This window comes from Bactrocera neohumeralis, chromosome 4 (assembly GCF_024586455.1).
Source record: "Bactrocera neohumeralis isolate Rockhampton chromosome 4, APGP_CSIRO_Bneo_wtdbg2-racon-allhic-juicebox.fasta_v2, whole genome shotgun sequence".
Taxonomy (NCBI): Eukaryota; Metazoa; Arthropoda; class Insecta; order Diptera; family Tephritidae; genus Bactrocera; species Bactrocera neohumeralis.
In genome coordinates this window covers 41,731,736-41,753,115 of record NC_065921.1, presented here as the reverse complement: position 1 = coordinate 41,753,115, position 21,380 = coordinate 41,731,736, and the positions used below count along the sequence as shown (strand labels likewise).

The following is a 21,380-nucleotide window of genomic DNA, read 5'->3' as shown; positions in this document are numbered from 1 at the left end:
TAAATTAGATGGCTGATCAAAGATATCATAAAGATATATCTAATCCTTTGTGAAACCATAGAAAAGAAAAACTCCTGTGTTCCTTTCACGTTCTGTAAAGAATGATTACGCATTCTACTGAACGTACTATTCGCAACACTACCACCCATCTTGAGACCTAGCATTCATTATTAGATAATATTCGACCGAACGGACCGCGTCCAGCACGCAGTGAAGAAAATATAGCAGACGCATCTAAGAGTATACACGAAGACGGGGAGAGTCGATTCGGCAGCAGCACCCAATGACTTGGGTCATTTTATGTCGAGACCTCAAATTGAAACAGTATAGAATACAGCTTGTGCAATAACTGAAGCCGCTCGATCTTCCCAAGCGCCCTCGCGTTGCTCAATGGCTAAACCCCGCTTTGATTTAGGTCTTGGAGCAAAACATCACGCGTGTCATTCGCCGTGTTACGAGTACCAGTCGAAATGCTCCAAGAAGTCATCGAAAATTGGACTCAACGGATGTACTATCTAAGACGTAGCCGCGGCCAATATTTCAAAGAGAAAAATTCTAAAGAATGTTCTTCCGAATGATTATAAACATTACCCATTAGATTTGAAGTTTCCGTGTTTTTTCTTTAAAAAAGTAAAGCGACTCATCTACTTATATATCATATACATATAAATTTGCCATTTATATGAATTTCAGAGGCGGAGAAAAGAAATACACATGACAGCATTATCCCAATTAGTCATTTAGCCGAAGAATATATGGCTTCCTTTCCAACTAGTCCATTCATATTTGACTTTGAATATAACTCTCCTCAATGATCTGTGGAATAAGCTGATCTGCTATTTCTCAAATTAACCTCAACTTTGAAAACCGAGTCTATTAAATTCATGGTGTCTAAAATTATATTTGGTTTTCCAACTGATTAGTGTTGCATTATGAGCCTAAAATGGGCTTAGAAGGCAAGGCAACCTAGTTGGTGAACGTCATTTTGAGTTCTGAATTTATACTCTGTGAAAGTCTGAGAAATTGAACACTACTTCTGTCGTTTTTCTTAGCAATTTATTTAAATTGTAATATATGATTACACATTTATGATTCCGTGCCGTTCGTGTCGGATATTACGCGGTCTTTCTAACGTGTGTTAGACGGTTGTCTCGTTTTATATTAAATTAGTGTGGTTTTTTATGATATTTGACAGATGTCATATTGAAGAGTTAGGAAAAAAGGAGTACTACTATATGACCATAATCATGAATTTAATACGCGATGTTTGCTTATAAGTTGACCAGTACTATCTAGTTCCTAAAAATGTAACAAGGTATATTATACGATTTCTCACATCTTCGGACACTACCAGTACAGGATTCGCCACAAATTTACCTATATAGGTGTATTTAGGAAAGCAGATGTTATGTGAATTCGTGATCGCTATCACAGGACACTTACCGTTGAGCTGTCACTTCTGAGACTTGGTAAATCAGAACCGAGATACCGCAGAGCATGTAGAAAGGAAGTTGAAACATTACGTATGGTGCATCCCACTGCTCCAATATAAAACAACTTGGAGTTTTATCAAATTCAGAGGTATTGGATGGTGCTTGATTGGCACTCAGGAGTGTCAGTACTGGAGAAAGTGTGAAAAGGAAAAACCGCGACACCTTTTCACCGCGACACCATTCTACCCTAAAATAATCTCATTTTATATGTCAGTTTAATTAAATTATTGAAATAAACCCGAAATGGGATGGGGACTCTATAAACTACATACATATATATGTATATAAATAGCCAGTGTGACGATTTATCCTTGCCATCGGCAATATCGCCGTTCGTCTCGCTATAAATACGCGAACTAGTCGCACAATTTTTGAGATATATGTATGTATATTTGAAATTTTACACACGACCTTTTTTGTCTCCAAAAAGCTGCTCATTTGTCGGAAGCGCCAATATCGGACCACTATAGCATATAACTACCATATAAACTGATCCAACTCTAGTCCTTATTTGAAGAACTCTTATTTGATATCTATCTATCTTTGCGAATGCTGACATAGATTCTTCAAGGCGTTGCCAAAATCTTCAAATACTTTGTGCAGATCAGACCGCTATAGCATATAGATGAAATGTAAACAGCCCGATCAAAATCAAGTCCTTGTATGGAAAAGTTTCCTTAAAAAAAAAATTTTAGTACAATTTTAGTACTGAAAAGTCGTTGGCCTAACAATAAAAGAACTTATTAGACGCCATAAAGTAAAATAATTTATCTGCAGCTGCGTTCAGAATCGTCTCAATTTAATAATTTTCTCAAATTTATTTTCAAATTCTGCAATTAACACAATTAAAGAAATAGCCAATGCAGGGAGATTTACAATTAAAATATTAAAGCATGTGTCCTCGTGTCGAAAGGAAAAGTGGCTCATTATCGCTGCGTTGGCGCAGCAGGTTGCAGACTTGGCAGTCGACCACCGGCGAATACTTGGCGATATCATCGATGTTGCTGACCTACAAAGATACATACATACCAATGTACATAACAGCTTGCATGCAAGCATCCGCAGAGCTTCGTGCCAGCAGTGGCATATACGCGCCGAAGCTTACACGAGTGTGCCAGTAGCACTTACAAGCGGTTAATGTAGAAGCATTTATAATTACACGCACACGTGTGTTGAGCATTTAGCGCGTTTTGATTTGCGGTTTACGTTGTCTGACTGTCTGATTGCTTGACTGACTAATTCACTGATTGAATGAATGAGCAAATGATCGAATGTTACACCGCAACTGTCCGCAACATGCGTCTAATGGCTGAGTACATAAATAAATACATATATAGGTACCATATATACGTATTCATACTTGCCATATTGGGTACTAGAAATGAAAGAGAAACAAGTGAAAACTTGCAATAACAGCGGGAAACACTGAACAACAAAAATAAATTGTCCAATAAACGTATACCTTTTGGCTCATAGCCATCATTAACGTCATCAATGTACTTTCGCGGTTGAATCGATCATTATCGATACTACTGCTTTATCTACAACAATAACAACATTGTAATACTGTTGGCACCCCGTCACTGAAAATGAACAGCAAATATTGAAGGCTGTCATTATGATGACTTGCTGCAAAATCATTTATATTCGATTTATCATTGCCGATAACCGTTGAGAGTTGGGGTATCATGATTTGAAAATAAACGACTAAATGATTCATGAGAGTATCGATTCTGATTTCGGTGCCGACTGTTCGTTAGGTACCTCCTATTGGCGGTAGACACCAGGATGCAGAGTTGACCCGACAAGAAACCTGTAAGCAGAATAAATGCAGGGTGCTAAGTGAAAGCGGTCTGAATTAAGGCTGAACCTACATAAGTAGTTCAATATTCTTGCAAAATAAGAAAATTTTTTTAGTTCACGGCAATATGAAGATGAGTTCCCGTGGCAACAAAGTTAACATCGGAAATATCGCCTTTCTATCTATATATATTCTAACAATATTGTCAACGACATCCAGTTACTTCATGATATGACTGGATTGAGTGCTTAGTCATAACGGAATCGCAGAAATTCGTCAAGGTTATAACCTTACGAGGGAATGTATCTAAGTCCCACTAACAGTAGAATGGGAGCAGAGCTCGTCTGAGTATTAAGTGAACTGAGTTAGGACTGGTGAATTTCAGGCAATTGCTCAGTCGTAAGCTCCTTCTTCGAAAGTTTTTCGTCTTTTTAGAAATTCTCCTTGCTCTAGTTATAGATAATTCGAGTGGAACTCTATCCAGTCGGTATAGTTAAAATTTTACAGGATGGCAGTTTTAGAAGTTGTTTTAAAGAAGTCGAGTTATAATCTCTTCAATACTTCCCAATTGAATTTTCCGCTTTGCAAGAATAAGTACAAGTACAACTTATGTACATATGTATGTCTCATGCCTTTGATCCAGGAGAACGAGTAGGAATTAAAATAAAATGTCCGAGCAAATTTGTGACAGCTTCCAGGTGATTTGTCGATACGTGGGATTCAACTAAAAAAGTTTTCTTACATCTCAAAGTATGTACAAGTATGACATTGATATGAGGGCTCAGTTAAAGATCATAACCTAAAATACGATTGGGAAAAACAATGTGATTTGTTGCTATTTATGACGGTTGGCTATTGATATTATCATGTATGGGATGGTCTTTTATTTAGTCTTAAATATTCGATAAGACTTTACTCGGATACATCGATCTACATTACTCCTTAATAATAAAAAAAAAAAACAATATTTTTAAATTGATTTACACTGACCTCTCTCTTCCTTATACGAATTAGTATTGGAACATAAGATGTCTTCAAACTTTTGCATTTCGTTTCTTCTAAAATGTTTGTAGTATATAACATTCTTTTGAATATATCGTAAAGGTAAAGTAATAATCAATTGACACAAAAGATTGGCGGTTTTCTCTATGAGTTTACGTAAACTACATACCTAATGAAAGAACTCAAGGGGCGAGGCTGTCGCGTCATAGCCTACTCAGAAGATGTCGCTCTCATGTAAAGGAAAATTCTTCGATACCGTCAAGGAGGGAATACAAGGGTACCAAGACTAACGATGACTTCTACGAAGTGTGGCTTCTTTTAGGGAATTAAGTATCAACTGGCACACAAAAAGTCCGTTTATCTTCTAGCTCTTGGCAAAGGGCAACGATAAATATCCTAACTGGACACTCATATGAGGCTATAAATTTTGGAGAACGCGACTTGTCAAATTTGCAACGAAGAAGATGAGGTGAAAACATCTAGACACTTTCTCCTCCACTATCCTGCTTTCGCCAGACTAAGTTTGAAGCGTATCGTTGATCATACTTTATACGAACTCGGCGAATTGGCTGGATTGATCCATACTTAGAAGTTCTGGGCATTACAACGGACATGCGTGTTCTGAAGTCCTAGTTTATCTAACTAACCTAACCTAACCTTCTCCTTTACATCATTCCTCTCAACAATGTGTACAGTACCCTAAATGATTCGAATATTCAGAGTATGAAAGATTCTGTGTGAAGTATAGACCTAAGGAACTACATTGATCTTATACCCATTCGTTTTTGATTGATGGACAATTTGATGTTCTGGGAAAAGTTTTTATGTAATCCATTTTCATCAGAATACATATGGTTACAAAGTCTGGGTTCCCTGGACCTCTCGCTAACTTGAGAGGAGTTCAAAGTCTGGGTCTGCTAGATTTACAAGCAGTTTCTCTAACAGTTCGCTAATTTGAGAATATTCCAAAGCCTGCGTTCTCGAGATTTACAAAACAATTTCACTAACCGTTCGCTAACTTGAGAAGAGTTCAAAGCTTGCGTTCCCTAGATTTACAAGTACTTTTCCGAACCATTCGATATTAGCGAAGTGTTCAATAACAATTCACATGGTGATGAATCGGGAACCAGTAGTCCCTTGAACAACGTAAGTTTACTATTACCAAACAATTAACGACAATCTCAAAACCCGCGCTAATGCCGCAACCTATGTGACTGTAGCACCACCTGTGCAATGTAGGCAACAACGCGATTAGCCCACGAAGGCTGCTGGATGTAGAAGATAATAATCGCACGTGCGCGACCGAGGCCGATAATGATGATGCTAATGATTACATTATACGAGAAGTACTTGTTGCAATCACTGACAACTCAGCCTGTGAGGCTTCTCATGGCTGTTGATGTTCAACGTGTTGTTGTTGTCGCAGTTGCTGCTGCTGCTGTTGTTGGCTGTACCGCAAGCAGCCTTATTACGTTGACGTTTGCCTTCACTCTCGCCTTCAGCAAGTCCGCCAGATAACTGGATGTATGAATGACGATTGGATGATGTCTCAACAAAATGTAAGTGTATGTACATATGTATGTATATTTATAGGTTTGTAAGTATGTTTATATGTATGGCTGTACGTTTGTGGCCATGCTTTATGGCAGTGTCTGCACATGTGGCAGATGATGAATTTCCTTTTGTGGCAAGTAGTATGTAAGCCTTGTTTTTTGTTCAAGTTTGTTTTAGCGCGCTTCAACAAACACACACAGACACATACATACAGTCGCAGGTGTAAGTAAACAAGTGTGTCTGTGTGTTTGCGTGCGCCTCTGTGTTTTTGTGGCTTGCTGCGACGCGACATATACGGCTATATTAAATGGAAAGTGGCACTCCTTTCGATTTTTCTTTGAATATGCTGCACTGTTGTTGTTGTTGTCATTGTTGTTTACAGCAGCGATTTTTATGTTGCCACGGCTGCTGCTGCTATTTACAGTAAATATTTACGTTGCTCGATTTGGCAGCTGCTACACGGCTGGTGGAACTCGTATTTTAGCGCATACACACATACACATTGATAACACACATACAAACTATTCGTATTTGTACATGGGTATATTTTAGTATATGTATACACATACGTATGCATGTGTGTGTATAAGTTCAATTAGCGCCTCAGATGGGCCGCCGTCTTACCAGTTCAGCCAAATCATAAACAAACACACACACACACACGCATACAAACAAACAAAGTTTGGCACGCAACGGCCACTTGTCAGTGTGTCATTTGGTCATTACGCAATGTCGACAAGCGTCTGCGCCTGCGTCTGCCTTGGCAAACCACTTGGCGTTATTTGTACGCAGTCATGTGCTTATGCTGCGCTATATACATACATACTTATGTATGTATGGGTGCATGTATGGCCTGCCACACTGGTATTTATGCTGTGGTTTCTGTGCGGCATTTGAAAATTTATGCGAATAGTTTTACATTAATTATGTGGGCACTTAGATTGGCATGCACACTTTTACACACAAACATATCTTTATGAATACATATATGTATGTATGTATGTGTGTATATATACGTAGGTGCATTATATTTATTATGCAGCCATGCATTTTTGCGTTATGGAATTTATTAAGAAATCCTATTTGCGCATTTTATGTTGTTGGTACAAATTTGTATTTGCATAAAATATGTAACTTTGTAAGGTGATTACCTCATGCGCCTGAGACTTTACTTTATGTACAAATTTCAGTTTGGATATGTACATACGAGTATGTATGTATGTATTAGAAATATTGTGAAACTTAATGGGGTGAAGATATTTTAATATTCATATCACCTGAATTAACAAAAAGTTGTAAATATAAGAAACAAAAGACAAAACTTTAACTTTGGTGGCTCCGAAGCTCGAATACCCTTAAAATGTACACTTCTTGTAGCATAAAAATATATAAGAAGGTTTTCATATTGTTTCCATAGCAGCTATATGCTATAGGAGTCTGATCTGAACAATTTTTTCGGAGATTGTACCGTTGTCTTGAACAATATTACATACCAAATTTTCGTAAATACACTGCTGGTCAATAGGTTAGACGCACGTTTACTTGCATTACAGTTGTTTAAATATTTAATATTTTAATGATGATTGAAAAAAAGTTGATATGCAAAAACATGGATAAATTAATAATAATTTAAATGTAATATTCAAATAATTATTCAAACTTAACAAAATTGTGTTTTTCAAACATTTCCTTTTTCTTCGTCATTAGAATAGACGCACATAAGCTTTTAATTTTTTTATAAGAAAAGACATTTTTTTTAACTTAAATTTTTAGTTCGTATAACTATTTGATTTATTAGAAATAAAAAATAATAATTTCAGTAATGAGTACTTCCTCCTTTGTTAGTAATAACTTCATATATCCGGTCCTTCATAGAATGATACAGGGCATCTATGTAGCTTAAGGAAATCTCCCTCCAAGCTCGTTTAATAGCTGCAGTTAATGTTTCTTTATCTTCGTATTTCTTCCTCCTTCGTGTACCTTCCATGTTAGCCAGCCCCAAACACTTTCAATTATGTTAAGATCTGGAGAATATGGTGGCCAGGTCATGACATTAACGTTTTGACTCGAAATAAACGACTTTACTACTCGGGCGTTATGAATGGGAGCATTGTCTGGTTGAAAAATCCAAGGACCTGGTCCAAAGAGATCTCTTAATTGTGGAAATACGGACTCCAATAATGTTTTGAAGCGAGCGCCGTTCATCTTCTGAGCAATAAAAACGAAGTCAATCGTTCCATAATATGTGATGGCACCCCACACCATGACTCCACCTTCTCGGCTGTGGAGGCGACTTAAATATATCTCATCTTTCCGCAAATCGTGATATTAGTATTGAAAGACATCAGGGCCATCTAAATAAAAACGTTTTTCATCAGTAAAGGCCACTTAATGCCAATCATTATTCCTGTAGGGCTTCCTTTTTCGTTTAAAGTTTTTTTCCATATGCCTCTGGATCCTTTAAATATCTATCAACGGTTCTGGAGCTGCGCTTTATTTGTTTGGCGATGTTTCGATTGGATAGTCCTTGGGAGTGAAAAAAGTCTACTTTTCACGTTCCAAAAAGCTGGTTAATACAGGTTCCAAGGGAGACCAACAGTGACGTGGGTGCCTAGTTGCGAGTGCGACGTCTGTTTGTTTGATGACAGAATATATTTCGTCTTGCCCTCTTTAACCACTGACCCGTTTGCTTCGCTTCTTCATCCAATCTGGAAAAAAAAGAACTAACACCGCGGTTGTTGAGGCCAATGATACCGATGTCATCGGCGTACGTCAGCAGCTGTACACTCTTGTAGAAGATTGTACCTTCTCTATTCAGCTCTGCAGCTCGTATTATTTTCTTCAGCAGTAGATTGAAGAAGTCGCACAATAGAGAGTCGCCTTGTCCGAAACCTCGTTTGGTATCGAACGGCTCGGAGAGGTCCTTTCCGATCTTGACGGAGCTTTCGGTGTTGTTTAACGTCAGTTTACATAGTCGTATTGGATTTGCGGCCATACCAAATTCAGACATCACGCAGACATCCTTTTCGTGCAGTTAAAAGCAGCTTTAAAATCGACGAAGAAATGGTGTGTTCGTCCCTTTTTCACGGGTCTTTCCAAGATTTGGCGCATGCTAAATATCTGGTCCGTTGTTGATTTTCCAGGCCTAAAGCCACACTGATAAGGTCTAATCAGTTTGTTGACGGTGGGCTTTAATCTTTCACTCATTCCAGATATTGGGCCAAAACACACTTAAATTCCAATCGTCGAGCATACTACTATGGACACGTGACAAAAATTTCTCACCATGAAAACTCGGTCTCATGTTGCAAAATCGGTTGAAAATTAATTAATTGGTAAACAGCAGCTGGGAAGTTATGTCACACTCGCCTTATATTCCAGATTTTGGACCTTCTGACTATAACTTTTTGTGGTCGATGCAGAACACTAATTTTTTTTGCACCTTCGGGCCTCCAAACTGTCGCAGTTTGTTTGGGACCGAGTACAAAAATTGCCAGCAGGATGTAAAAATGTTATAGTTTCAGATGGCCAATACTTCCGAATGGTTGAAAGGCTGTGCTTATGTGACGCTTCTAACAGCACCCATATTAATCTCAAAAGCTTGAATGGTGTTCTGCATTCACATATTGTATGTACATATGTATCATAAGGATCGAAATTTCGACGACTAAAGTGTAAAAATAATAAAGGCGGTTTATTCACAGAAGCTAATGATGAATGCTAAAATCTGCGTTTTTAAGTACAATCGGAAATTTACTTTACAAATTGTAGATTTCAATTACCAAAATGGACTTGGCTTCTCTGTAAATTTGGATTGTGTTGGACATATCGTTCATGAATAATTGAGTATGCGAAAAATCTATACAGATTGTTGGTCAAACCAATGAAAACGATGGAATAATTGCTTTCATTTGCTTCCGGATCCAAAGTATACGCTATATTTCACCATAGCTACTCTTTCTGTTATCAGGACTCAATAGAACGGAATCGCTGAGACTCAGAACAAATTTTAAACCAAACGTACCACTTATAGTATTTAAAATCAGTATCAGAATATTGCAAGACCGCTATAATCGGTGTAATGTGAAGTGAAGCGGCTTAGCAAAGTTTATATCAAAGCAAATTAATCATCCTTAGAGTAGGCTAGCCTAGTAAATGAATTAAACCACTTAGTTTAAAAAATATATGTTACATACTCCTCCCATTATTCAATTCAATATTTACACACACTCAGCAAGTACATATGCGTATACATATGCACAGGTAAATATAATGAAGCCAGCTCCTTAGCAGCCAACTTCGCTAGCCACCTGTTCGTTGGTTTCTAGAGAAAAAATGATTCTAAACCAACGGCTGGCCAATTATTCCGATGAAAATCTCTTAGTTTCTGCGCTTAACTGGCACACAAATCTAAATAATTTTCACCAGCCACTTAGCCTTGTGGAACGAGTATTGAAAATCTGTTTTCCAACTAACTTTTTTGTTTTATTTCGGAATGCTGTTGCCACAACGCTTGACCGGTTTGAGGTGAGCCAGTAACAGCACCTGAATCTGGTAAATATTTGTGGTACAACACACATACTTTTCCATATAAATACTGAGTAACGATTTTTGTTGTTGTCTCTTATACAAGCTGTCGTTGCACGAATATTTATGTTGAACGCTCGTGTTTTCTTCAATTACATTTGGCATTCTCGGCAAGGTCAACAATTAGTGGTCGTATTCGTACTACTTTCGCAAGGCGCAAGAAATTATATTGCTTGCAACACAAATACAAGCAGATAATTGATTGCTCGTGTCTACCAACTGAATGCACTCTAATTATTGGTATGGTTTGTATTTGCACTCGAAGGTATGATGATATCAATTTGAAATGGAGCTACACTTTGGGATTGAAAAAAGTGTGTGATTGTGAAATATAACGACAAAGTAAAGATAATCCAATTATTTTCAAAAAAACAAAGTTGCTCTTTTACATATGGCTCACGACTTTCGGTCTTAGATCAAGCATCCTCTGGGTAGCCAAAAAAACATCCGTTTGAAGGCGAGCTAAAGTGAGAAGGTGAAACATCCCTCCCCAGTGTTGTGTGCAACACCCCAATGAAAAGAGGAAAACAGCGTCGGAAGAGAGCCACGATGTCAAAATCGTGCTTGGCGACCTTAATGCCAGGGTGGGTAAAGAAGGTCGGTAAATTCAGGCTCCAATATGGAATATCCCCAAATGCGTTGAGGCTGATCGACTTCGCCGGGACGCAAAATATGGTTATGTGTAGTACTAGATTCCAGCATAGAAGAATTCATAAAGCAACATTGGCTGTCTCCGGATCGAAAAGCCTCCAACCAGATCGATCATGTTGTGATAGACGGAAGACACGTCTCCAGTGTTTTAGACATGCGTACGCTCCGAGGTTCTAGCACACACTCGGCCCACTATCTTGTTCTAGCCAACATACGCGCCCGATTCTGTGCAGCAACACGTCAGCAAACACAAGGAAGGTTTGATGTCAAGAAGCTGCGAACGATTTTCTACTCGACCTGCACTCCTGCTCTATGAGAGCACTCATCAGCAACTCGGTATATGGGTACTGTGGGACGGCATTTCAAGCTCCTTACGTACAGCTGCAAATGAAACCATTGGTTTTCGAAAAATGCAAAAGAACAGCTGGTACGATGAGAAGTGCCATGTTGCAGTGGAGAGACCTTCGTAACGTTCCAATCGACCACAAGACGTGCGGGATAGGATAGATACCAAGAGTTGAGGAAGGAAGCGGGACGTATTTGCTGACAAAAAAATAAATTAGCTGAAATGCGTGAGTACGAAGAGCTTGATAAGCTGGCCGACAGGGGTAATGCGCTAAAATTCTATGAAAAGTTGCTGCGATAACAAAAGGTTTCAAGACCGGAATCTACTCTTGTAAAACCCCCAGAGGTGATCTAGTGTTTGATGTCCAGAGCATTCTGAAATTATGAAGAGAACACTTCTCCAGCCTGCTGAATGTCAGTGAAAGCATAACAGCAGTAGATGGTGAATCCGATTGCTCAATCCATGACATTGGAGCGGACGTTCTAGTATTTTTAATCGCTATGCAATTTGGTCACTTTGTCTATGCCACCTCTCCGTATGCTTTCGATCATGACGTTAAAAGTTGTAGCTTTTGTATTGTCCCATTCTTGATTACCTCTTAGTTACTAAACCATTCATTGTATTGGTTATACACCAAGTACAGTTCACTCAATGTTAGTTACCGTAAATAATCTTACAATGCCATATTACTGTAAAATTACATAAAGAAACCAGAATATAGAGCGCTTTATACAATACACATACTTATGAATATAAATATGTACCCACAAATATACGCATAGTATAGATATTCACGTATTTTAATATAACATCGGCCCCTTGAACGACTAACGGTCACCTGTTGGCTACCAGCACTCGGCTCCCAGCCTATGATTTCCATATGAACGGCCTTTGAGTCCGCTGCGCTTGACACGCTTGATTAATCAAACATGAAAAACGCCGAAGAGCAGATGCTTGGCCGCGTTAACTTCGTTGGCCCCAACTTGACTTCGTTTAACTGCCAATATGCATGTATATGTGTATGTATGTCTGTATGTATGGATATAATGCATAACGTGTTGATATTAATGCACATAGTTAGGCCGAGAATATGCTAGTGTTGTGACTACCGTTTGGATACAACTTGCGATGCAAAAAATATTTATTTATGTACATATATAATATTTGTACATGCATGTATGTAGAGAGACACATATTATGTGAAATATATGTATGTAAAAATTCGAATTAAAACAACCTGTTCACTCTTTTTATTATTGATGGATATCATTGCACTTAAGCATAGGCGCATCAATGCACTTAATATGCATATACTTGTACAAATTTTATATATGGGTACATCTGTTTACTTATATAAGTATGGTATATGAGTGTACATGCCGTTTCATAACATACATTATTTTCATTTACTATTATTTATATATGCTGGTAAACTCCTATGGAGAAAAGTAATTTTTTTTATTTCTATCGAAAATCGATATTTCCGATTGTTACAACACCTCGCTCTCTCCCTCATAAAAGTCTGTAATGATTACTTTTCTCAACAATTATATATCGTCATCTACAATGCTTAACAGAAAATCGCTCTCAGATATATACTAAGTATATATGTATATAATAATAAATATAATTTTGTTCTGATATGAGTGTATGATAACCAATTTGTAAGCATTTTATGACAAAAACTCAAAATTTGATTCGATATGAGTAGTTTCTATTATATTGTTTTTCCTTCAATTAATCAATCAATTAAGAAGAAGTTTTTCCTTCGCCTGTAAACTTATGAAAAGTGTACAATAAGAGTGATATGACTTCTTAAAAAACAAAACATTTACACACCAAATTTTGAAGAAATTGCAATATTTTTTATTTAATGTGAAGTGCAGTCAATATAATTAAGCTTCGAATATAGCATTATTCAAATCACCTCCACTACTTCTTTCGCAATAACGAATTCAATGAACGCAATTTTTGAATACTTTTTCCACTAAATCAAGTTGTATGTAATGAATAGCTCGTTCAATATTGACTTCTAAAACTTGAAGCGGGTCTGGTTTATTGCAAAATACCAATGACTTCAAATAACTCCACAAGAAATAGTCTAATGGTGTTAAATCTCAACTTCTTGGAGGCCATTCAATGTCACAATTGCTTGAAATAATCGAATCTTCAAACTTTTCTCACAATAATTCGGTTGTTGCACGTAGCCCTGTCTGTTTCAAATCAAATGTTGTGAAGATCAACTTCTTCCAATTGCGGTATAAAAAGTTGGTTATCATCCATCTGTACCGCTCTCCATTGACAGTAAGGTTGTCACCAGCTTCATTTCGAAAGAAGTACGGACCGCTGATTCCACAAGACCAAAAACCACACCAAAGTGTCCACTTAGGTGAATATATGTAATAGTTGTTCTTGAATAATTTGTGGATTTTCTTAGCACCACAATCAGCAGTTCCTTTTATTTACCGCGCGACTCAGATGAAAATGAGGCTTTTCGGAGAAGATAATTTTGTTCCAAGGGAAAATCAGAAAATTAACGACGTTTACGGTGGACAATGGCTTAAATTCTTGAGCGAGAACAATTTTATATGGATGCTAGCCCAAATCTTTAGTCAAAATCCGCCAGCTTTTTAGTTAGTTTATAACATGAAAGATGTGGTTTATCAACATTAGCATAATCTTCCTCAGTAACAGACAAATGAATACATTTCTTGGATAGGACGACATCGAGATCGCAATTGTTATTAACACCAACAATAGTTGAAGCAGTTGAAGATTTTTTGTTCCTGGTGCTCACCGTTGATTTCAAAGTACCAATACCAGCATTAATTGAAGTTGAAGAGTTCGAATTAATACATAGAATCCGAGCGATATTGATACGATCTGGCTTCGCAGCAACAATTGGATTGTTTTTGCTACTGACCTTCGAGTGAGCGATGAGCGAGATAATCTACACTCACATTATCAGCAGAAGAACAAAAAGCAGCGTTAGACGGAGAAGCATTTGGACCAACAATAGTGGCAGTAGGGACAGTGGTGTTGGCAGCAGATGAAGTAGCAGAGAAAACGGAGAATATGCCGTTGTCGGATAACACTGGTCAACAAATTGTAATTTTTTTTTGTCACATGAAAATTTATATCAAATTTTGAATATACTAGGGCCACCAAATAATAATAAGTATATCAATGAAAACAATGTACACATCATGTTTTCTTGTGACATCAAAACATATATTTTCGTAAAAAGTACAAAATTCAGCCACACTTACAGAATTATTTCCTTATATCTAATAGATACTTATGATTTTCTTGAATATTTGGCTTCCGGTAGGTCCCTTTTAAGTCTCCAACAATAGTCTGCTAGCATTCCTGGACTCCATTTCTCTTGATAACGCTTCCCCATTAAGGAAATGTCTTGATGGAAGCTCTCACCTTGGTCGTCACTCACAGCACCCAAATTTGCCGGAAAGAAATCCAAATGAGAGTCCAGCATATGTATTTTCAAGAACATATTACCACCTTTAAATGATATTATAAGTTCATTTATTAAATCTTTGTAATTTTCCGCTTAATGGTTACCTAGAAAATTTTGAACAACATTCACAAAATATTTCCAGGCGAGTTTTTCTTGATCATTCAGTTTTTCTTCAAAGCTCTTATCCTTCATCAATTGCCGTATTTGTGGGCCTACAAATATTCCCTCTTTGATTTTCGCCTCGCTGAGTTTAAGGAATTTCTCTTTTAGATATAAAAATCCATCTCCATCTTTCGGACTAGAATTCTCATGATTCTCAATTCTTTGATCGATTTGGAGGCATCGGCCCAGGCAGTTCGGCACTATGTAGGATGGGTCTCTTGGCCGAAGACAAGTTTAGATACTGGATAGTGTGCTTGGATTTGGTAGTAATACTCGTACCTTTTGTTTGAGTTAAACAAAAATAACAATCACTTACATGATCCTTTGGTTCCGTCCAAATCATTGGTATAGCAAATGACAAATGTCTAGGTTCTTGTTTAGCCCAACCAAAAATGAGCCTCTCACACGTTACACAACATTTATGTGGAACCCAGGATTTGTCTTGATTCCTCACAGGAAAACCAGAATAGTCTAAATAACACTGTTCAATTAGTGATGTGAAATTTCGACGCTGAGATGTAAAAGTTAATTCTCCACACGCATAACAAAAATTGTCCGGGTTGTTCAAACACTTTCGTGGCATATTTACGATCTAAATAATGTAAATAAAATTTAATTTAGCAAACACAATAGTTACGCAGTCGACTAAATGCAGTTATGTAAACAAAGAAACGTATATGAGGTCAGAAATGAATATGTAGCTGTCACAAGAAAACTGGATGTGATAGAAGCAAAACTGTTATATATTTTTAATGAGGGTACACCAACATAAATAAAAATCATAACAAAGTTCATGTGACAAAAACAGTGTTTACCAGTGTAATTTGTTCTAAACATTGCAGATCTCTGACTTCAATTCGTTAAACTTTATGAGCAAGGAATTTTTATCATATAGTTTCATCATTAATAGAAAACGATAGAAAACGAATAAAAACAAATTTATTTATTTCCAAGCAAACCTTATCAAGTAAATTTGTTAAGACGAAAGCGTATAGCGCTTCAATGCCATTGTCCATACCTACTCATATGACCCACAGTATATCACATATTTGTATTTCACAGAAAACTCACGCGATCGTTTCTTTTTGAAATTAATCAGAGTTCAAAAAACTTTACTTTCATTACTTTAGATTATATTTCTTTGGGGATAGTTCAAAGCGAAATGATTTAATTTTTTTTTTGCTTTCATAAGGTTACTTGAATCGTATATCTATAGTCCCAATTGAAAATCGATTGTTAAAATATTTCCAAAGAAGGTTTGCCATTTTATTAGCCTCAAAGTAAAGCTCCAATATTTAATTTAACAAACGCTGACTCACTTTGTTTATTTTTATACATTTTCTCTATTTTTAATAATTTTACTCGGCATCTCCGTGCGAGCACTCTTTCTTACCATGATTATTATAACCTTTTCGCGTCGATCAAATTTACCTATAATTTATTTTGCCACATACATATGTATGTATTTCTACACTAATATAATTTCTTGATTAGATATTTATGTACATATATACATATATAGATAGTCTACTTTGTTTATACACCTTTTTGGTGTCATAATTCGAAATTGTTAACTGACATTCGTTCCAGATTTTGTCTGCACTAATGAACTTGTCGAGCATTTCATGCTTGCTTTATTTCAAATCTCCTTTCAAACATACATATTTATGTATCTGTTGCATGTAGGTAAACATGTAGACATGCAGCTGTGTGTATTTGCGTTGCATAATGGATAAGGCCGCGTCCAATCACTGGCAGGATATGCGATATAAGATTTTAATACTTTTGAACGTTGAGTTGCATCGAACTGAGCTTTTGCGAATTGATTTCAATTACCGTTGGCATCTGACAGCAAATCATAAAATAATACTTACTTATTTATACATAAATATTTGTGAATATGCATAAGTATATAAGTGTGATCCTATGCATTCTCAAGCCTCTCCTTCTTTTTGATTTCTGTCGGTAAGTTTGACATTTATGTACATATCTGACATTCTTCACGGCGGTTTCCCTGTTCTGGTGAAACGAATCGCATTGAACTTTTTTGGGTATTATTTCTGATACGTTCATACACCGGTTTGATAAAATAAAATTTTCACTTGTCCCTCACATTACTTCATAAGCATTTGAGACATTTCTGATACGTTCATACACCGGTTTGATAAAATAAAATTTTCACTTATCCATCACATTACTTCATAAGCATTTGAGACAGCCTCATAATTGAATCAATTGCAATAAATATCTTTGCTAATTGGCTTAGTGATGAAGGTATCGGGATCATTCTTGTAAGTATCAGGATTTTCGAAAACGTCGGGGCACTTTCTTTAACAATATTTTTTTGACGTCAACATTATTGGTTTAAATTATGATTGGCAACCATTGCATGCGTTTTCTGGCGTTAGAAAACATTCCTGAAGTAATTTCGAGGAATGGTACCGTGTCAATAGCCCTTGGTCCGATGAAAATCCCGCTCCGTTCCGGTTACTTAGATCCGGCTATCAAGGAACGATTTTTCAAGTATTCCCACAGTTTTATTTTCATTACAATCTTGAACGCTTTCTGCGTGCCAAGAATGGAACTTTGACGAAATTTTGTTAAATCCAGTAGATAAGTGAGATAATCTACTCAACAGCCTCAGTCCTGTAATATTTTCTCGATTTTGTTTTGCTTCTTTTGATAAGTTTTCTTATTTTAGCGAGTATTTTTTTACTCTCACTTATAAAAGGCCGATTTATCACCATTTGCTACAGATCTCACGGCAATTAGGAACTGATTCAGATTTATGTCTGGCCAATTACTGTCAATTCGGCAGCGTTCCTAAATAACATTTGGGAACTATTTCTATCGTTACAGCAACAACAACAGCGAGACATCACCTCAATCAAAATACATATATCAGACGCACATGACACATCCATTGATAAGCTCACAAAGTGATAGAATATCGCTTATCAGTTAATAGCGCCTACTTTTTTACTGTATTTATTATAGCCAATAAAATATAAATAAATTATGGCAAAAACAATTAGCTGCGATACAACTTTGATTCGTCATAAATTTTGCATTGAATTTGTCATTCAAAATTAATCAATCAATTAGTTGCTGAATCAGTTAATATCGGCACTTTCTTAATTATTATTTATTACATTATTAAATTTAGTGAAATTTTATTGATTTTTTTTTTGTCAAAATTTATTATCAGCTTTTTTATTACATTATTTGGATCTTTATGAAACGGTTATATATTTTTGTGAAGATTGCTGGAGACATTTATGAAGCTTGTAAAACTTATCGCAATTTATTTTTATGCAGAGTACTTCAACGCTATTTAAATTTCATGTGAGATTTCTAGGAATTTTAAAATTTTTCTTCTAAAAAATTATGCCAATATCGAATTGCTGAAAGTCAGCTTATGCAATTTTCAATACAAGTATGTGTATGTACCTTATTATTCTTCTTTGTTGGCGTTGACACCGTTAACGAGGTTATAGCCGAGTTTAGAACAGCACGCGAGCCTTTCTTCCTTTTCGCCATTTGGTGTCAATTGGTGATTCCAGGTGTACTCAGGTCCTTCTCCACCTGGTCTTTCCAATGGAGTGGAAGCCTTCCTCTCCTCTGTTTCGTAGAATACTTTCAGAGCTGGAGTGTTTTCATCCATTCGGACGACATGACATAGCGCCGTCTCTTAATTCGCTGAGATATCAATGTCGTCGTATATCTCGTACAACTTATTGAAACCTCGTTTGATATCGCACGGCTCGGAGAGGTTCTCTCCGATCCTGAGGACTTTCCTCATTTGAGTGAACTTCTACACATGACTGCATCTTCTAATAGAGGGTTAAAATGTCTAATAATGTAATTCTAAGCATCAAGAGATACCAAAATATCTGGTGGGAAATTAAATTAGAATAACTAATATTTTTAACTCCTTAACGGATACACAATTACTTTATAAATCATAAACTAAATAAAAAAATTATTTTATGCTAATAATTGTTTATTATTTTCATTCCAGGCACAATACGTACTTCCATACTATCCGGTTCAAAATTTAATGCCACTTGGCACTTAGCATACCCGCATAAGGTAAGGAACAATTTCTATAGTTCATAATTTTTCTTAACTGTAATTTAACACACCTGTGACACCTGTGGTTTCTGAGGAGATAGTTGATTTGTTAGTGGGACACCTGGATTTTTTTTCTTTTCATTCCGTTATAAATTCCTATTCTTATTAATCTTTCAGTAAAATGCTTATATTTAGTACAAATTTGAACATGTGAAACGCTACATCTGTAAAAATAATAAATAAAAAACATTTAAGATAAAATATTTTCCTTATGAAATGTGTGCAAGTGGGTTTTAGAAGAATTAAGATTAATTAAGATTTTATTTCATCTATCGACTTAGTTGTATTCGGTTCATTTCTGACTTGGTTCGACTTGACTGAACATAGTACAAATTTGTCATTCACTTAGCGGAATTTAATATGTTTGTTTACCAATATAGAGGGTATTCCTCGAGAAAGTTTATAAACACGTTTTTTTTCGTTTTATGACTTGTAAAAAATCTTTAAACAGAAATCAGACTACACTATGCAATATTCATTTTCACATATGCATTTCACTTTTTCGCAACAAACAATAAAACCGAAGAAGCATTGCTATGTAGCTCCAGTGAGGCTGAAGATCCATAATCGCAAATGATGATGGATGTAGAAAGACTTAGTACATCATACAGAAAGAACATGAGGGTTTCTCGAATACTAAAATTAGGTATACTCAAGCTGAAATGAAAATATAAGAATTCGGTTAATAATAATTTCCCACTTAGAGCCGTTTTCTCAATGTTTGGTTAGCAACCATCTGTCAGTTAATTTATTTACCGAAAGAAGGAATCTTGTTTAAGTTAACCAACTTAACTAATAAATGGCTGCTAAGCAGACATTGAGAAAATTGCCGTTCGTTATTTAGTGCTATATTGATGATAAAAGTAGAATGCTTTAAATAGATCAGCTAAACAACGTGTAACGTGAGTCTTCAATTAAATTTTATATTCTTTAAATTATCAGATTAATCTTAACAAGGTCAGACAGATCCGTTAAATATAAAGGGTGATCTTAAAAAAAAAAAACAGAAACTTCAAATTGAAGGGGAATGTTTATTATCCCTCGAAAGATCATTCTTTGGCATTTATTTTTTGAAGATTATCTCTTTAAAATATTGGCCCTGGCTACGTCTCCGACGGTCCACCCGTTCATTTCGATGAATCGTTCGATCATTTCGACTGGTAATTGGCGAATGACAGGCGTGATATTTTGCTCCAAGGCCTGAATTGAAGTGGGATTGTCCGCATAGACTTTGCACTTTACAAATCTTCACAGGAAAAAGTCTAACGGTGTGATAACACACGATCTTGGTGGCCAATTGACCAGCCCAAATCAAGAAATTATCTGCTCAACGAAGTCTACAAATCTTTTCAAGCACGTCAACGCTTAATCAAATTTTCCAAGCACTTGTTATAAGCTTCGGCTGGCCTTCAGAGCCTTAAGAAAGCTACATTTTTCTCGGTTTGCGCTCATTTTTGGAGCACCATATGCTATATTATTGAACAGTTTCGATGTCATATTCATAACCCCACGTTTCGTCGCCTGTAATGAGGTATTTCGTAAATGTAGGGTTGTCAGCTACGTTGTCAAGCATCGCTTTTGCGATCTCAATTCGAAGTTCTGCAAAAGATTCAGGTCATTTGATACGAGTCTAGCTTCATATCCACAACATTATATAAAATGTGTTGAGTCAATCCAAAAGAGTTGTTTAGTTGTTTCTATATTTGTTTCCTTCCTATTGTCATTAACGAAGATGGATGGATAACTTGCATGAGTCAAGTTTGCGCTGATTGCACGACCTTCACTGTGCCAGACAAATACTTGTCTTCGTATTAAAGTATACTTTCCAAATCGTGATTTTATGGGAAACACAGAATTCCAAATATTTCGGTATGAGTGGGCATTTTAAATGGATCAGTCCGAGTCGAATTCGATCAGCTGATAAGTTCGCCATTTCTCTATCTCTGCAACGTATGGACGTGGCAAGAGACGTGTTGGGTGCGATGGCTCCTTATTTTTTAATGAAACATTTTTTTTATTATTAAAAAATATGTATTTTGTTTTATTTTGACTTTTGATAGCCGAAATTGCTACATATATACAAATATGCTATGTAAGTTAACAAAATAAATATTTTGTTTTTTTAATGAAACATAATTTGGCAAACACATTTTTTTATTAGGGATTTTAAAAAAT

General features: G+C 36.3%; 1 protein-coding gene across 7 annotated transcripts in view; it reads left to right on the top strand.

The window, feature by feature from the left end:
• The window catches only part of LOC126755066 (uncharacterized), a 176,306-nt gene that overhangs the window by 85,114 nt on the left and 69,812 nt on the right, over nucleotides 1-21,380 (top strand). For all 7 annotated transcript variants that reach the window (XR_007666451.1, XR_007666450.1, XM_050467367.1 and 4 more), the window contains one exon: nucleotides 19,093-19,163. Coding sequence is in view for 5 of the 7 variants with exons in the window: in XM_050467367.1 (XP_050323324.1) it covers nucleotides 19,093-19,163 (71 nt within the window). In the remaining 2 variants the exon portion in view is untranslated. The remainder of the gene's footprint in view (nucleotides 1-19,092; nucleotides 19,164-21,380) is intronic.